This window comes from Ranitomeya imitator, chromosome 1 (genome assembly GCF_032444005.1).
Source record: "Ranitomeya imitator isolate aRanImi1 chromosome 1, aRanImi1.pri, whole genome shotgun sequence".
Classification (NCBI taxonomy): domain Eukaryota; kingdom Metazoa; phylum Chordata; class Amphibia; order Anura; family Dendrobatidae; genus Ranitomeya; species Ranitomeya imitator.
The window spans coordinates 644451531-644470771 of NC_091282.1; the positions used below are offsets into that span (position 1 = coordinate 644451531).

General features: G+C 47.7%; 1 protein-coding gene across 1 annotated transcript; it reads left to right on the top strand.

Annotated features, from left to right (window-relative positions):
• Window positions 1-254: 254 nt before the first annotated feature.
• Window positions 255-11544, top strand: RAB25 (RAB25, member RAS oncogene family). Its single transcript, XM_069727964.1, has 5 exons — window positions 255-442; window positions 6409-6604; window positions 6746-6942; window positions 10567-10647; window positions 10730-11544. The coding sequence occupies exons 1-5, from the start codon at window positions 403-405 to the stop codon at window positions 10858-10860; spliced, it is 645 nt and encodes a 214-aa protein (XP_069584065.1). The 5' UTR covers window positions 255-402; the 3' UTR covers window positions 10861-11544.
• The last annotated feature ends 7697 nt before the right edge of the window (window positions 11545-19241 follow it).

A 19241-nucleotide genomic window follows, 5' to 3' on the forward strand; every position in this document is an offset into this window, starting at 1 on the left:
CTTCCAATTTCTGGACGTATGGTCCAGTGGGGCTGGGATATCTAAGCCTATTTTATTTGTGATACTGCCTTCTGAGGCAAGGTATCTAAGCTTTGTGGCAGCAGGGACGTGGTTAATAATCCGTTGGTAGCGATTGCTTCATGGCTGTAATTAAAGGGCCGGAGATCTGCTTTACCTGTTAGTCCTGAAAGGTGACACCTAACCAAATACAGAACGCCCACTGAGTCACTGCGCCTCACCGCGCTCCACCTGTCTGCCGGAAGTGCCGCAGGTATGCGAGGAATCCCCTCCGCCACCTGCAGATCAGCCAGGGGCTTCGGTTACTAGGACCACACCGCACCGCCAAGGGTGCAGAACCGCTACCAGGAGGGCGACACGGGCAGCTGATGCTCAGGACCAGCCATGAAATCTGAAGAGGATGAATATAACTTTGTGTTCAAAGGTGAGTCAGTCCGCCCGTCCCTGCACCCAACACCCCTGCTGCCACCCACCACCATAAACGTACCGTGCCTGGTGCCCGAGCAAAGTCCCGCAATCTCACCTTATCATTAGAGCAGTTCCCTTTTCAGAAAAATACGTTCTGGGCATACAGACGGTGCTGGTATCACCTAGACACTATAAGGCGGCTTTATTTATGCATGGCGGTATTATATCGGTGCTAGTTTGCATTTTCTGGCCTTTTCTTTGGTGCTTCACACATGTGGCACTATATGGTGTGATTATTGGAGCTCGGTATAGCACTATTTAGGGACTATATGGCGGTATAATAAAGTATAGCATGCACTATTGTTTGGGAAAAGTGAGGCGATATTTAGGTATTAGGGGCATCCACTTTGACCATGGCATGGCACCATATGGTGACATTATTTCAGCACTATATGGCAGTATTATTTCACTACGCTCTGGTCACAATTATTTTAGCATGGCACAGCACAATTATTTGGTTATTACATGCTGTTGCGGGCCCTGTATTGTCCTAGTGTTTAGATATGTTATGGCGGTATTATATAAGCACTATATGACACTTATTTTACTGTTGTATGTTGCTGCAGCTCTTTTGTTGTTATTTTTATATGCCACTCTTAATTGGTCACTTTATGACAGTATAATTTTTACTGGCACTGTATGGCACTATTATTTGACCAATATTTTTTGCTGTGGGCCCCGTGTATATTTCTGCACTATATAGTGGTAATATTTTGGCACTATTATTTGATCGTTGTACGTTAGGATTATTTTTGCACTGTACGGTGTTAATAGACGCTGTAAAATGCTGTTATTTTGCTGTATGACAACATTATTTCTGCACTATTGTGCACTTTGATATTAGCATTACATGTTGCTGCGGGCCGTGTATGGAACTGTTATGTGACCGCAGTATGTTGCTGCAGCTCCTGTATATCGGTACTATTTCACTGTAAGGTGATATTTACATGTTACTGTATGACGGTATAATTAACGCGTTATATGGCACTATTATTTGACCATTTTCTGTTGCTTCAGGCCTGTATACTAGTGTCATTTGTATACTGTATTTTGTTAATACTTGGATACTGTATGGTACTCTTATTTGGTTACTATATAATAGCAGTATGATTTAAGCTCTCTATGGCACTATTATTTGACCATTTTATTTTGCCGCACACCATGTATTTTTGGATTATTTATGCTCTTTATGTTGGTATTATTTAGATTTTTTATGGTGGCAATACTTAGCACTGTATGGCACTACTTTTTGATCAGTATATATATTGTACTGTATATATGGTTTTAGGCACTGTATGGTGGTAATATTTAGATATATTTTGGTGGTTATATTTAGGCCCAGTCCGTGCTGATATTTAGTAATTCTACGCTGCTACAGGCGCTGTATGTTGACCTTCTTTATGCACTGTAAGGTGTTAATATTTGGATACCGTATGGCAGTATTACTTCAGCACTGTGTGGCGCATTTGTTTCATGTTATATGTTGTTGAGGTATTTTTTTCCACTCTGTATGGTGGTATTATTAATGCATATTTTTGATGACCGTGCCTTCGTCTCTACTCGCATCCAAAGCTAAATCCATAATTGTACCAGTTTCCTATCCCCCCCAGAGGAGTACGTTGGGGGCCCCACGATATCCTATCCCCCCGGAGGAGGACGTTGGGGGCCTCATGATATCCTATCCCCCCCAGAGGAGTACGTTGGGGGCCCCACGATATCCTATCCCCCCGGAGGAGGACGTTGGGGGCCTCATGATACCTCAACAGTCCTGCTGGGACTCTCGAGACCTATGCACCATGTGTACCCATGCCGTTCCTTCCTCTGGTCAGAGGCCTAACCTTTCCTCCCAGCACCATGGTTATCACACGGAGTATTTGCCTACAAACATGACCTGACCCATAAAACATGTCCTGATGATAAAACTCCAGATAAAAGTTTCTGCCGTCTAACGACCTCGTCCTGGAGAATAAAAGGTTGCGTAAAGGTGTGTAGCGCTGACTTGTACTGCTCATCCTGATCCTCCTGGTTCTTGAATGTAATGCTAGAATGTTGGTGAAGACTGACACACGTCTACAGATCCAGATTAAAAACTAGTTAATTTTCATTTATTATGCTGAGACTTGTAGTGCAATATCACAATCTTGTCCTTGTGATCAGCGACTAATAATAGCTAGAAATATCCCGCCATATATCAGAGTAATTGTCTCCATGAGGAGAAGGTGTCACGAGGAATCGTCTGCACGTGATCCATACAAGGTGATGAAAAAGCACCGCAGATAACCATACCACTGAGAAAAAATGCAGCTGTATCTAATCCTGTCGTATGGTACGACCTGCTGTATCTAAACAAATTTACCTGAAAGAAAAAGTTGTTGTTGCCTGATAGCAATCAATCACAGCACAGCTTTCATTTTTAAAGAGCAGAATTTCATATGAAAGCTGCGCTCTGATTGGTTGCTATAGGCATCAACAGTTTTGCTCAATGGCAGCTTCATAATTATCCCTCCATGTGTGCGATTCTGCCTGATAGGCTTAGATACACGTGATAGGCTTAGATACACAGCTCACCAGCCTGGCACACATAATGGGCTTAGATACACCGCTTATCAGACTCTCGCACACTATAAGCTTAGATACATTGTTATGAAAACTTTCATACATGATATTGTGCTGCTACACTACTGTATCTAAGCCTATCATTTGAGTTTGAACCAGTGTGTCTAAGCCTGTGATGTGACCCCAAACATGTAAAGTGGTATATACTGTGAATGTATACGTCTGACAGCCACCATCACACTGTGTGTACGAATCCCAGGCCTTTAATGTGTGATACCGTATATGACGACTCCATGATTGGCCGCATCTGGGCGTTACGGCTTGTGAAGCATGAGGCCGCCACTTTCATGACACATGGGAAATAGTCGGGTGTGTGATACAACAAGTCCCAACATAACTGATGAGTGGGAGAGGGCGAGACACCCTCACATCATCCACACCACACAGGACACCACTGACAGGATTCCCACACACTACTCAGCCGTGCATCTAATCTTCTACTGTGTGATACTGTCTGCTGAGCTGTGTATCTAATCTTATCCTGTGATACTGTCTGCTGAGCCGTGTATCTAATCCTATCCTGTGTGATACTGTCTGCTGAGCTGTGTATCTAATCCTATCCTGTGTGATACTGTCTGCTGAGCCATGTATCTAATCCTATCCTGTGTGATACTGTCTGCTGAGCCGTGTATCTAATCCTATCCTGTGTGATACTGTCTGCTGAGCCATGTATCTAATCCTATCCTGTGTGATACTGTCTGCTGAGCCGTGTATCTAATCCTATCCTGTGTGATACTGTCTGCTGAGCTGTGTATCTAATCCTATCCTGTGTGATACTGTCTGCTGAGCTGTGTATCTAATCTTATCCTGTGATACTGTCTGCTGAGCCGTGTATCTAATCCTATCCTGTGTGATACTGTCTGCTGAGCCGTGTATCTAATCCTATCCTGTGTGATACTGTCTGCTGAGCCATGTATCTAATCCTATCCTGTGTGATACTGTCTGCTGAGCCGTGTATCTAATCCTATCCTGTGTGATACTGTCTGCTGAGCCGTGTATCTAATCCTATCCTGTGTGATACTGACTGCTGAGCCCTGTATCTAATCCTATCCTGTGTGATACTGACTGCTGAGCCCTGTATCTAATCCTATCCTGTGTGATACTGACTGCTGAGCCGTGTATCTAATCCTATCCTGTGTGATACTGTCTGCTGAGCCGTGTATCTAATCCTATCCTGTGTGATACTGTCTGCTGAGCCGTGTGTCTAATCCTATCCTGTGTGATACTGTCTGCTGAGCCGTGTATCTAATCCTATCCAGTGTGATATTGTCTGCTGAGCCGTGTATCTAATCCTATCCTGTGTGATACTGCCTGCTGAGCCGTGTATCTAATCCTATCCTGTGTGATACTGCCTGCTGAGCCGTGTATCTAATCCTATCCTGTGTGATACTGCCTGCTGAGCCGTGTATCTAATCCTATCCTGTGATACTGTCTGCTGAGCCGTGTATCTAATCCTATCCTGTGTGATACTGTCTGCTGAGCCGTGTATCTAATCCTATCCTGTGTGATACTGTCTGCTGAGCCGTGTATCTAATCCTATCCAGTGTGATATTGTCTGCTGAGCCGTGTATCTAATCCTATCCTGTGTGATACTGCCTGCTGAGCCGTGTATCTAATCCTATCCTGTGTGATACTGCCTGCTGAGCCGTGTATCTAATCCTATCCTGTGTGATACTGCCTGCTGAGCCGTGTATCTAATCCTATCCTGTGATACTGTCTGCTGAGCCGTGTATCTAATCCTATCCTGTGTGATACTGTCTGCTGAGCCGTGTATCTAATCCTATTCTGTGTGATACTGTCTGCTGAGCCGTGTATCTAATCCTATCCAGTGTGATATTGTCTGCTGAGCCGTGTATCTAATCCTATCCTGTGTGATACTGCCTGCTGAGCCGTGTATCTAATCCAATCCTGTGTGATACTGCCTGCTGAGCCGTGTATCTAATCCTATCTTGTGTGATACTGCCTGCTGAGCCGTGTTTCTAATCCTATCCTGTGTGATACTGTCTGCTGAGCTGTGTATCTAATCCTATCCTGTGTGATACTGCCTGCTGAGCCGTGTATCTAATCCTATCCTGTGTGATACTGCCTGCTGAGCCGTGTATCTAATCCTATCCTGTGTGATACTGCCTGCTGAGCCGTGTATCTAATCCTATCCTGTGTGATACTGTCTGCTGAGCCGTGTATCTAATCCTATCCTGTGTGATACTGTCTGCTGAGCCGTGTATCTAATCCTATCCTGTGTGATACTGTCTGCTGAGCCGTGTATCTAATCCTATCCTGTGTGATACTGTCTGCTGAGCCGTGTATCTAGTCCTATCCTGTGTGATACTGTCTGCTGAGCCGTGTATCTAATCCTATCCTGTGTGATACTGTCTGCTGAGCCGTGTATCTAATCCTATCCTGTGTGATACTGTCTGCTGAGCCGTGTATCTAATCCTATCCTGTGTGATACTGTCTGCTGAGCCGTGTATCTAATCCTATCCTGTGTGATACTGTCTGCTGAGCCGTGTATCTAATCCTATCCTGTGTGATACTGTCTGCTGAGCCATGTATCTAATCCTATCCTGTGTGATACTGTCTGCTGAGCCGTGTATCTAATCCTATCCTGTGTGATACTGTCTGCTGAGCCGTGTATATAATCCTATCCTGTGTGATACTATCTGCTGAGCCATGTATCTAATCCTATCCTGTGTGATACTGTCTGCTGAGCTGTGTATATAATCCTATCCTGTGTGATACTGTCTGCTGAGCCGTGTATCTAATCCTATCCTGTGTGATACTGTCTGCGGAGCCGTGTATCTAATCCTATCCTGTGTGATACTGGTCTGAGCCGTGTATCAAATCCTATCCTGTGTGATACTCTCTACTGAGCCGTGTATCTAATCCTATCCTGTGTGATACTGTCTGCTGAGCTGTGTATCTAATCCTATCCTGTGTGATACTGTCTGCTGAGCCGTGTATCAAATCCTATTCTGTGTGATACTGTCTACTGAGCCGTGTATCTAATCCTATCCTGTGTGATACTGTCTGCTGAGCTGTGTATCTAATCCTATCCTGTGTGATACTGTCTGCTGAGCTGTGTATCTAATCCTATCCTGTGTGATACTGTCTGCTGAGCCGTGTATCTAATCCTATCCTGTGTAATACTGTCTGCTCAGCTGTGTATCTAATCCTATCCTGTGTGATACTGTCTGCTGAGCCGTGTATCTAATCCTATCCAGTGTGATACCGTCTGCTCAGCTGTGTATCTAATCCTCTCCTGTGTGTCGCCCCCTGCTGGCCTGACCCATCACTTTTTCTCCGCAGTGGTCCTGATTGGAGAGTCCGGGGTGGGTAAGACCAATCTCCTGTCCAGATTCACCAGGAATGAGTTTAACCACGACAGCCGCACCACGATCGGCGTGGAGTTCTCCACCCGGACGCTGACGCTGGACGGTCATCTGGTGAAGGCTCAGATCTGGGACACAGCAGGACTGGAGCGTTATAGAGCCATTACATCTGCGTAAGTTACATAGCCCCTCCCCTCTCTGAGCAAGGAACGCCCCCAATGATGTAAACGCCCATTTTCATGTAAATTTAAAGGGTTTGTTCCACAATCTACTTCTCACCTACCCACTGGTGGGCTCATTTCCTCCTCTTCCAGTTATTACCGGGGGGCTGTTGGGGCTCTCCTGGTGTATGACATCACCAAGCATCAGTCGTACGAAAGTGTGGACCGGTGGCTCAAGGAACTGTATGACCACGCGGACGCCAGTATCCTTGTGATGCTGGTCGGAAACAAGTGTGACCTGGCAAATGAGTCCCGGGAGGTGCCGGTAGAGGAAGCCAAGATGTATGCAGGTAATGTGAACCAATGGGGGGGCTTTTGTGTATGGGTACGGGTGGTCAGGAGAATTACTGTGGGGCGTCTATTTCCAAACTACAAAAACTCTCCTCACTGTCCTGTACCTGCATGGAGGAGCAGGGACCCCAGTACTTCACAAGCTGTCATTACTATGATTACTCAACCCCTAGGACTGCTACACAGACTGTGTGCCAGATATAGGGTGACTCATATATAGTATGATGTCCCTCACAGCCCCCTATGTACAATAAGATGTCTCTCACAGCCCCCTATGTACAGTAGAATGTCCCTCACAGCCCCCTATGTACAGTAGGATGTCCCTCACAGCCCCCTATGTACAGTAGAATGTCCCTCACAGCCCCCTATGTACAGTAGGATGCCCCCCTATGTACAGTAGGATGTCCTCACAGCCCCCTATGTACAGTAGGATGTCCTCACAGCCCCCTATGTACAGTAGGATGTCTCTCACAGCCCCCCTATGTACAGTAGGATGTCTCTCACAGCCCCCTATGTACAGTAGGATGTCTCTCACAGCCCCCTATGTACAGTAGGATGTCCCTCACAGCCCCCCCTATGTACAGTAGGATGTCTTTCACAGCCCCCTATGTACAGTAGGATGTCTCTCACAGCCCCCTATGTACAATAAGATGTCTCTCACAGCCCCCTATGTACAGTAGGATGTCTCTCACAGCCCCCTATGTACAATAAGATGTCTCTCACAGCCCCCTATGTACAGTAGGATGTCTCTCACAGCTCCCTATGTACAGTAGGATCTCTCACAGCCCCCTATGTACAGTAGGATGTCTCTCATAGCCACCTATGTACAGTAGGATGTCTCTCACAGCCCCCTATGTGCAGTAGGATGTCTCTCACAGCCCCTATGTACAGTAGGATGTCTCTCACAGCCCCCTATGTACAGTAGGATGTCTCTCACAGCCCCCTATGTACAGTAGGATGTCTCTCATAGCCCCCTATGTACAGTAGGATGTCTCTCACAGCCCCCTATGTACAGTAGGATGTCCCTCACAGCCCCCCCTATGTACAGCAGGATGTCTTTCACAGCCCCCTATGTATAGTAGGATGTCTCTCACAGCCCCCTATGTACAATAAGATGTCTCTCACAGCCCCCTATGTACAGTAGGATGTCTCTCACAGCCCCCTATGTACAATAAGATGTCTCTCACAGCCCCCTATGTACAGTAGGATGTCTCTCACAGCCCCCTATATACAGTAGTATGTCCCTCACAGCCCCTATGTACAGTAGGATGTCTCTCACAGCCCCCCTATGTACAGTAGGATGCCCCTCACAGCCCCGCTATGTACAATAGGATGCCCCCTCACAGCTCCCCTATGTAGAGTAGGATGCCCCTCACAGCCCCCCTATGTACAGTAGGATGCCCCCTATGTACAGTAGGATGCCCCTCACAGCCCCCCTATGTACAGTAGGATGCCCCTCACAGCCCCCCTATGTACAGTAGGATGCCCCCTATGTACTTCACAAGCTGTCATTACTATGATTACTCAACCCCTACGACTGCTACACAGACTGTGTGCCAGATATAGGGTGACTCATATATAGTATGATGTCCCTCACAGCCCCCTATGTACAATAAGATGTCTCTCACAGCCCCCTATGTACAGTAGAATGTCCCTCACAGCCCCCTATGTACAATAAGATGTCTCTCACAGCCCCCTATGTACAGTAGAATGTCCCTCACAGCCCCCTATGTACAGTAGGATGTCCCTCACAGCTCCCTATGTACAGTAGAATGTCCCTCACAGCCCCCTATGTACAGTAGGATGCCCCCCTATGTACAGTAGGATGTCCTCACAGCCCTCTATGTACAGTAGGATGTCTCTCACAGCCCCCCTATGTACAGTAGGATGTCTCTCACAGCCCCCCTATGTACAGTAGGATGTCTCTCACAGCCCCCTATGTACAGTAGGATGTCTCTCACAGCCCCCTATGTACAGTAGGATGTCCCTCACAGCCCCCCCATGTACAGTAGGATGTCTTTCACAGCCCCCTATGTACAGTAGGATGTCTCTCACAGCCCCCTATGTACAATAAGATGTCTCTCACAGTCCCCTATGTACAGTAGGATGTCTCTCACAGCTCCCTATGTACAGTAGGATCTCTCACAGCCCCCTATGTACAGTAGGATGTCTCTCATAGCCACCTATGTACAGTAGGATGTCTCTCACAGCCCCCTATGTGCAGTAGGATGTCTCTCACAGCCCCTATGTACAGTAGGATGTCTCTCACAGCCCCCTATGTACAGTAGGATGTCTCTCACAGCCCCCTATGTACAGTAGGATGTCTCTCATAGCCCCCTATGTACAGTAGGATGTCTCTCACAGCCCCCTATGTACAGTAGGATGTCCCTCACAGCCCCCCCTATGTACAGTAGGATGTCTTTCACAGCCCCCTATGTATAGTAGGATGTCTCTCACAGCCCCCTATGTACAATAAGATGTCTCTCACAGCCCCCTATGTACAGTAGGATGTCTCTCACAGCCCCCTATGTACAATAAGATGTCTCTCACAGCCCCCTATGTACAGTAGGATGTCTCTCACAGCCCCCCTATATACAGTAGGATGTCCCTCACAGCCCCTATGTACAGTAGGATTTCTCTCACAGCCCCCCTATGTACAGTAGGATGCCCCTCACAGCCCCGCTATGTACAATAGGATGCCCCTCACAGCTCCCCTATGTAGAGTAGGATGCCCCTCACAGCCCTCCTATGTACAGTAGGATGCCCCTCACAGCCCCCCTATGTACAGTAGGATGCCCCTCACAGCCCCCCTATGTACAGTAGGATGCCCCCTATGTATAGTAGGATGCATCTCACAGCCCCCCTATGTACAGTAGGATGCCCCTCACAGCCCCCCTATGTACAGTAGGATGCCCCTCACAGCCCCCCTATGTACAGTAGGATGCCTCTCACAGCCCCCCTATGTACAGTAGGATGCCCCCTATGTATAGTAGGATGCATCTCACAGCCCCCTATGTACAGTAGGATGCCCCTCACAGCCCCCTATGTACAGTAGGATTCCCCTCACAGCCCCCCTATGTACAATAGGAAGCCCCTCACAGCCCCCCTATGTACAGTAGGATGTCCCTCACAGCCCCCTATTTACCATATAGTGTTCCCTTATATATAGTATGATGGCCCCACAACCCTATACCCGGCAGCGCATCTCCATCTCCTCTTCTAACGTCTACAATGAGCCTGCAGAGGCAGTGCGATGCAATGACCTCATTGCGCTTCCTACATGGGTACGCTAGGGTCCCGAAAGCTGCAGGCCTAACAGCGGTTTGCGATTTACAAGACGGACAGTGATAGAGCCTGGAGCCAGAACTCCCCGCTATATCAGATTGAACTGCCGACTTCCTTCACCTGGGTGGTGCTTCCTACTCCTGGGTGGTGCTTCCTTCTCCAGGATGGAGTCTGGATAGAATATTTGCATAAAGTCTAATATACATATAATTAAAGGGTTATCCAGTAAAAAAACAATGCTCAAATGACAAACGATGGTGTCCTATGGCCTCTGCTGATCCCACCACCAGGTTTCCGTCAATGTCCCTCACCCCATCTCTGGTTCTTGTTCCCTATAGGCAGTAATGGCTTGTCATTTATGGAAACGTCAGCGCTTGACTCTACCAACGTTGAACCAGCCTTCGAAACCATCCTTAGGGGTAAGTGTCCCATCCTCCTATTTTACAGGGTCTGAGGACAGTCTAGATATAACTGTACACATTTGACCGTCTTGTCTTCTAGAGATCTACAAGAGGGTCCTGAAGAGCAAAGGAGAAGCGCCCAAAGAAAACATTGTGGTCTTATCTAACGACACTTCCACCACCCAGGGTCAAGATGCCGAAACCAAGAAGGCTTGTTGCAGAAACATCTAGGCATGACCAGTCCATCCCAAATCGTAGGAGAAGCTCCAGAGCCTTCCGGGTCACCTGGAAGGAAGACTGAAGAAGGAGAACTTGCGGAGGTGACTGATCCAGAAACATGGAGGACTGGCCTGATGGACCTTTGTCCAGACTCAGTCCTCACCACCTAAGAGCTGCAAGAACTTTGTAAAGTTTGATCTTTGGTCACAAGTTTGGTTTTGATCTCTTCCAAGATGTTCCAGAATTTTATTCTTGAAGCTTCCAAATTCACTCTCCTCCAGAAGGAAGAAAACTGTCTGTAGCGCCACCTAGAGGAAAAAAATATCTGGTGCCACCTATAGGAAAAAAAACTGTCTCTGGTACAACCCACAGGTGGCGCTGGAGAAAAGGTTTCCCCTATCTGGAGGTGAGCTGATTTTTCCCAGGAGCGTTGCTTGGAAGACCCCAGCCCCAGATTGATCTCCTCTAGGAGAATCGCCCCCCCCTAGAGCTGCAAAAGCAATTTATGGTGGATATTAGCAAAGTTTGGAGATCCGGGCCCCATTGTGTAACATGTACCATTCCAATCTCCCTGTGGCCACGAGTTTAATCTGGTTTTATCAATAAGCAGTTTGGAAAATATATGAAAAATGATTTATAAGTGAAAATCGGCTATTCACTGCTTACTATTTGTAAATGCATCTTTTTTTTCCTTAATATTCGTATTGGAGTGATTAATTATATAGAAAAAGAAAACCTATAAATGTTGTCTAGAAAGTGCTTGTACCAGTGACTAACGGGGAGGTTTTCAGGAAATTTTTACCAAAAATGTTATTTAAATGCAATTCACTGTATGTCCAGTAGATGTCACTGTATCATTTAGTTTAGAAGCAGAGCTCTAGCCAGGATTTCTATAGTAAACAGTGACATCTACTGATGAAATGTGGATATTGCAGATTTACCAGTAATATTTTGTAAATATTTCTAAAATGGAGTCACAACCACTCCAGAAAGGTGTCAGGGTGCACAAAGCACCGCCAGAAAGGTGTCAGGGCATGCAAAGCACTGCCAGAAAGGTGTTGGGGAATGTGGAGCATCGGGGTTGTGCCAGAAAGATGTCAAGGCATGCAGGGCGTCTCCAGAAAGGTGTCAGAGATTGGGGAGCGTCGGGGATGTGCCAGAAAAGGGTCAGGGCACGCAGAGCAGACCAGAAAGGTGACAAAGCACGCAGAACGTTATCAGAAAGGTGTAAGGGCAGGCAGAGCATAGCCATAAAGGTGTCAGGGCATACAGGGAGACTCCATTAAGGTGCCAGGGCACACAGGGCAGCGCCATAAAGGTATCAGGGACTGCAGAGCATTTCCCTAAAGGTGTCAGGACACGCAGCGCATTGCCATAATGGTGTCAGGGCATGCAGAGCGTTGCCATAATGGTGTCAGGGCATGCAGAGCGTTGCCATAATGGTGTCAGGGCATGCAGAGCGTTGCCATAATGGTGTCAGGGCATGCAGAGCGTTGCCATAATGGTGTCAGGGCATGCAGAGCGTTGCCATAATGGTGTCAGGGCATGCAGAGCGTTGCCATAATGGTGTCCGAGCATGCAGAGCGTTGCCCTAAAGGTGTCAGGGCACAGAGAGCATTGACATAAAAGGTTTCGGCATGGAGAGCATTTCCAGAAAGGTTATTACCTTATTAGACTAGGGTGCCCTGGGGTATGACTGCTCTGCACTCACATGGCTCAGGAAGATAAACCACAGGGCACTGTCTCCAAGCCTCAGCTCCACCCCCCGCAATCATTGCCTTATGAACTGGCTGTCAGCACGTTGAGAGGCGGCACTTCAGAAAGCGTGTAACCACAGGAGCGGCGGGGGTGTCTGGAGCCCACAGGAGGCACTGACTCTAAGGGCTCATACTCACCTGCGTGAAACTCGGATGAGTCTTGCATGTTAATACCTGGCACTCCGATCGGAGCGTGCGGCCGCATAGCAATACATGCAGCCGCACGCTCCGCTCCTCTGTACCAGGTGCAGTGCCGGGTATTGCCATGCAAGCCGCAATGATCGGAAGAATGGGAAACCTTTATCCCTAACAGGACACTTTTTCCCCATTTTAAAATGCAGCAGCAGGTCGGATGTCTGACCGCAGCTCTAGTTATCCTCTTTTGAGCTGTTAGAAAAAGCCAAGTGCTGCACTTGGTGGCCACTAGGAAATTAATGGATCAGTAGTCAAGTCAGGTATGTCGCTCCATTCTAATGTTTGTAAAGGAGATCTACCCGGCAACAGGCTGCAGGGAGAGATATAGTTAAGTGTTAGGACTAGTGATGAGTGAATATACTCGTTACTCGAGATTTCCCGAGCACGCTCGGGGGTCCTCCGAGTATTTTTTAGTGCTCGAAGATTTAGTTTTCCTCACCTCAGCTGAATGATTTACATCTCTTTGCCAGCTTGATTACATGTGGGGATTCCCTAGCAACCAGGCAACCCCCACATGTACTTATGCTGGCTAACAGATGTAAATCATTCAGCTGAGGCGATGAAAACTAAATCTGTGAGCACTAAAAAATACTCAGAGGTCACACGAGCATGCTCGGGAAATCTCGAGTAACGAGTATATTCACTCATCATTAGTTAGGACTAGTACAGGGAGGAAGAGCTTAGTGCTAGGGACAGGACTATGCATCCTGGATAGAGTTAGTTTGAGTTCATTCGTTACTGTGACAAAGTCAAGTTCAAGGTGCAGTGGGCCTATAGCAAAAGTGAGCACATCAACCAAAAAAGAAGCAGAGCCGCACAGATGTGAACCCGGAGTTAGCCGCAGCCCATATGGGGTGAAGAACCTGGCAGCATCACTGGGGTGCTCGCATTAGAAAAAAACAAAATGAAACAAGCACTGGAACACAGAAAAAATGCGGCAGCACTCATCAGTCCTGGAGTGATCTGAGTCCTTTATTGAGACATCATTAAAATAACATCTTCACGGCTCGGGGGTGTGCAGATGAAAAGGAGGTGTGCAGGGGATGACAACGGCCGTTTCGCGCTAACGGCAGCGCTTCCACGGGTCGATAGAAGATGTTATTTTAACAATGTCTCAATAAAGGACTCAGATCACTCCAGGACTGGTGAGTGCTGCCACATTTTTTCTGTGTTAAAGTGAGCACATATTGTTCCGGTCGGTATGAGGCCCTACAGAATTCCCTGCGGATATTCCTGCACTGTCCGGAGCTCAAGGTTCGAGACAGGAGCTTTGGAGAGCACCTCAACCCCTTCCTCAACAGAGGAAGAAGGACGTGGAACCTTGTGTGGAAAAAGTTAGTGACCTCGGTAATGACCCAGAACTGAACGGGAAATTCCTGGGGCTGACAGGATTAGTGAGCATAGGGATAGTCCAGGAAGAACGGATAGCAGTGCTGGAAACGTGCTGTACTAAGGAAACAAAAACCGGAGGGTGCTGTGCACAATGCTGCGGGTTATAATCTGATGAACCTGAACTGTCAAGTAAACTGTTGTGTTAAAACTGTCTAGGTGTCCCCTGATATGTGTTTGACGGCTCCTTAAAGGGAACCTGTCACCCCCAAAATCGATGGTGAGGTAAGCTCACCGTCATCAGGGGCTTATCTACAGCATGCTGTAGATAAGACGCCGATGTATATAGGAGTACTACGTGTCCTGTGGTATATACCATGTGGGTGCTATATACATATACATACATACATATTGTAGAATACCCGATGCGTTAATATAGGCCACGCAGTAAATAACACAGCTCACGTAGTATATAACACAGCCCACACAGTATATAGCAGCCACACAGTATATAACACTGGCCACGTAATATATAACACAGCCCACGTAATATATGGCACAGCCCACATAATATCTAACAGTGGACACGTAGTATATAGCACGCAGTATAGAACACAGCCACGTAGTATATAACACTGCCCACGTAGTATATAGCAGCCATGTAATATATAACACCGCCCACACAGTATATAACACTGGCCACGTAATATATAGCACAGCCCATGCAGTATAGAACACAGCCCACATAGTATATAACACTGCCCACGTAGTATATGGCAGCCATGTAATATATAACACCGCCCACGCATTATATAACACTGGCCACGTAATATATAGCACAGCCCACGCAGTATAGAACACAGACCACATAGTATCTAACACTGGCCAGGTAGTATATAGCAGCCACGCGGTATCTAACACAGCCCATGTAGTACTTAGCAGTGTGGGCACCATATCCCTGTTAAAAAAAAAAATTAAAATAAAAAATAGTTATATACTCACCCGGCGGGATCCAGCGTAGATACAGCGTACCTCTGGCGATGCACGCGGTTGGCGCTAAGTCTGCATAGGCAGCATCAATAGTAAAAACTTGGTCACACAGGGTTAATAGCAGCGGATACGGAGTGCGTTACCCACGGCATAATGGGGTCCGTTACCGCTGGCATTAACCCTGTGTGAGCGGTGACCGGAGGGGAGTATGGAGCGGGCGCCGGGCACTGACTACGGGGAGTATGGAGCAGGCGCCGGGCACTGACTGCGGGGAGTATGGAGCTGGCGACGGGCACTGACTGCGGGGAGTATGGAGCGGGCGCCGGGCACTGACTGTGGGGAGTATGGAGCGGGCGCCGGGAACTGACTGCGGGGAGTATGGAGCGGGCGTCGGGCACTGACTGCGGGGAGTATGGAGCGGGCGCCGGGCACTGACTGCAGGGAAGTATGGAGCGGGCGCCGGGCACTGACTGCAGGGAAGTATGGAGCGGGCGCCGGGCACTGACTGCAGGGGAGGGACTAATCGGACTGTGGCCATTGCTGATTGGTCGCAGCAGCCATGACAGGCAGCAGGCGAGACCAATCAGCGTCTTAGATTTCCATCACAGACAGAGGCCGCGACCAATGAATATCCGGGACAGACAGACAGACGGAATTGACCCATAGACAATTATATAGTAGATGCGCTTTTCTAATAGACTTTCTAACATGGAATCAGATCAATCCCACTGCAGGAAACGTCTGCCCCTCGTGACGTTATCCTTACAGCTCCAGTACAGGATGGTAGCAGTAGACAATGACCATGAAGTGTGAGCGGCACCCGAGGAAAACACCGGAGAGATGCCATGATTTGCTGACAAGACAGCAGCTCCGTGGTTTTATCAGTGAGCAGGATCTGGCTCATGGGTTTTCATATTACCTCACGTTTTTGGACATTACTACTTAGCTCTTCCCATGAGTTTTTTAAGCTTTTTTTTTTTTATTTTTTTTTTAGCTGTAGGTAATTTTTTTTAAGTGCAGGATCTTTCTTTGAAGCAGATCCTAAAGGAAACATCTCCAAACAAAAAAAAAATAAAACACTTTTTTTTTGTTATAACCAAAACATCTATAAGCAGGAACTGTAAGGCTATGTACACATGTTGCAGATGTGCCTGTGGAATTTTCTGTGCGGATTCTGCATCTCTTGGCAGAAAACGCAGGTAAAAATCTGCACGTTTTTTATGCGGATTTTGTGCGGTTTTCCTGCGGATTTCATGCGTTTTTACCCCTGCGTTTTCCTATTATGGAATGGGTGCAGAAACGCTGCAGAAACACACCAAGAATTGACATGCTCCTTTTTTTAATTCCATGCGGAATTTTCAGCACCATCTGCACAGCTTTTTTTTCCCCATAGATTTACATTGTACTGTAAATCACATGCGGTTCTGCAGCGTTTCTGAGTGGAAAAAACGCAGGAAATCCGCAACGTGTGAACATAGCCTAATGTGTAAGCAGGCTTGGACTGGCCCACAGGAAAACGGGAGAATCCTCTGGTGGGCCGCCACCCTCTGACATGATCAGTACTTGGCACCATATGATTAAATCACTACAGATGGTATCTTTTTCATGTGACAATCTACCCCGCTCATTGTTATATAAATCTGTGACCGAGGATAATGTCACATTTCATGTAGCTGAAAAGTGGGGCCCTGGCGTTAGTTCCTGAGGGGCCCCTGGCTCTCCAGTCAGACACTGGGCGTAATATTGATTTTGATGAAATATGGCTCATGTTTATGTAAATTTGAGGTTTTCACCTCTTGTTCTTCCTCATTTTCATGAGCAGTGATAATTTGTCACTTCGATTGTACCACGTTCTCCATCATTGGCGAGTTTGGTCCTGCACACAAGTCTCGGCCTCCCAGAGAGCACACGCTGGCTGCCGGTGCAGGACACAGTAGGTTGGGAGTTCGGCTTTGGATGCGGCAGGGATGGGATTTTTTTTAATTTTATTTTGCTCATTTTGTAAGTTGTGAAAAAAGACCAACTCTGCATGGCGCAGCTCTGCTTTATGCTGGGAGGGTTTTTGTTTCCAGTTGCTCAACCTGGGAAGTGATCTGTGTCCACACGTGAGGAAAAGGAAAATCTCCATACTCCAAATCTGCTTCTCAAACTGCCTACTGCCCCCTGGTGGATTGTGACGGGATAACAAGGGCTGCCTCACTACTGCCCCCATATACTACCAGGTGTAACATGAGATGTACCCCAGTATCAGTACCAACCCTCACTCCTTGTTCCAAAGATATAAGACAATGGAAGAACCACAAACAAAAACCTTCAGTCATTTTATTGGATTTTTTTGTCATAGCCAAAGTTCCTACCACCTAGATGGCTGAAGAAAAATGTCTATAATTGGGATTATATACCCATCACTAGGGGACTTAAAGAGGTCCAGGGGGTATTCCCTGACTGTAAACCAGAGCAGGTGGGCGCATAGTGAAGGGGCATTTACACTGCAAGATAATCGTGATTGTTAAAACCGCTGCCAACGAATGACCAAAATGCAGCGTAAAAAAAAACCAAAAGAAAACCCATCGTTCCTGGTGTTTCAACGTCCCGTGTAAACAGGTTTCGTGCTGCAGAGACCATGGCCGCCTGTGTGCACTGAGCGATCAGGTATACAGCGATCAGTGCACATCGTTTGCTTTGGTCTGTTTGTGTAAACAGGCTTTCAGTCCCTGGCCTAGTGGTAAAAGTTTATCGATTGGTGGTCGTATGTTTAAGCAGCATATGGGATGTGACTTTCTATAATACATAGGGAGGGGGATGGGAAAGGAGAGTGGATACACCTGTTTGTGTGTGAAATGGATTTTCTCACATACACCTGCTGCCTCACCGGATTTCACCCCTCTGTTTTCTATACTACTGGGGACTTTAAATGATGTGTAGAACAGCGGTGGGACAATGACAGCCTTCACGTAGACTGGCGGCCACATTATTGGAAACACCTCTTTCGCTTCCTTGTGTCGTAATCCCACATTAGAGCGCAGCCTGACCTCACGCCATCGACTACGGGACTTCGAGAAAGGCTTTGTCATTGGCTCTAGTCTAGGCCAGGGTCCGTATTGCAGAAACTGCCAACGTTGTGGGGTTTTATTATGTAACAGTGTGTAGTATACGGAGGATGGTGCGACCGAGGGAAAATATCCTGCAGAAGAGGAGCCCGTGGGCTGAATTCCTCTACAAAAGCAGCACAAGAAGGAGCCAAGAATTTGTTGGGGAGCACCAAGCGTCACAGCAACGATAGCAAGGTGGTGCAGAGCGTCACTGCAAGGTGATGGGGCGGAGAGCATCACAGCAATGATAGCAAGGTGACAGGGTGCACAGAGCGTCACAGCAACAATAGCAAGGTGACAGGGCGTGCAGAGTCACAGCAACGATTGCAAGGTGGCAGGGGGTGCAGAGCGTCACTGCAAGGTGACGGGGCGGAGAGCATCAAAGCAATGATAGCAAGGTGACAGGGCATGCAGAGCATCACAGCAATGATAGCAAGGTGACAGGGTGCACAGAGCGTCACAGCAACAATAGCAAGGTGACAGGGCGTGCAGAGTCACAGCAACGATTGCAAGGTGGCAGGGGGTGCAGAGCGTCACTGCAAGGTGACGGGGCGGAGAGCATCAAAGCAATGATAGCAAGGTGACAGGGCATGCAGAGCGTCACAGCAAAGATAGCAAGGTGACAGGGTGCGCAGAGCGTCAGGAGCAACGATAGCAAGGTGATGGTGCGCAGAGCGTCACAGCAACAATAGCAAGGTGATGGTGCGCAGAGCGTCACAGCAACAATAGCAAGGTGGCAGGGGTGCAGAGCGTCACAGCAAAGATAGCAAGGTGACAGGGTGCGCAGAGCGTCACAGCAACGATAGCAAGGTGATGGTGCGCAGAGCGTCACAGCAACAATAGCAAGGTGATGGTGCGCAGAGCGTCACAGCAACAATAGCAAGGTGGCAGGGGTGCAGAGCGTCACAGCAAAGATAGCAAGGTGACAGGGTGCGCAGAGCGTCACAGCAACGATAGCAAGGTGATGGTGCGCAGAGCGTCACAGCAACAATAGCAAGGTGATGGTGCGCAGAGCGTCACAGCAACAATA

Bases quoted from the DNA above. Each gene is read 5' to 3' on its own strand.
- RAB25 (XM_069727964.1), top strand. From the start codon at position 403: ATGAAATCTGAAGAGGATGAATATAACTTTGTGTTCAAAG. The intron at 6,943-10,566 runs GTAATGTGAACC...TGTTCCCTATAG, and splicing joins GGAAGCCAAGATGTATGCAG to GCAGTAATGGCTTGTCATTT. The intron at 10,648-10,729 runs GTAAGTGTCCCA...CTTGTCTTCTAG, and splicing joins CTTCGAAACCATCCTTAGGG to AGATCTACAAGAGGGTCCTG.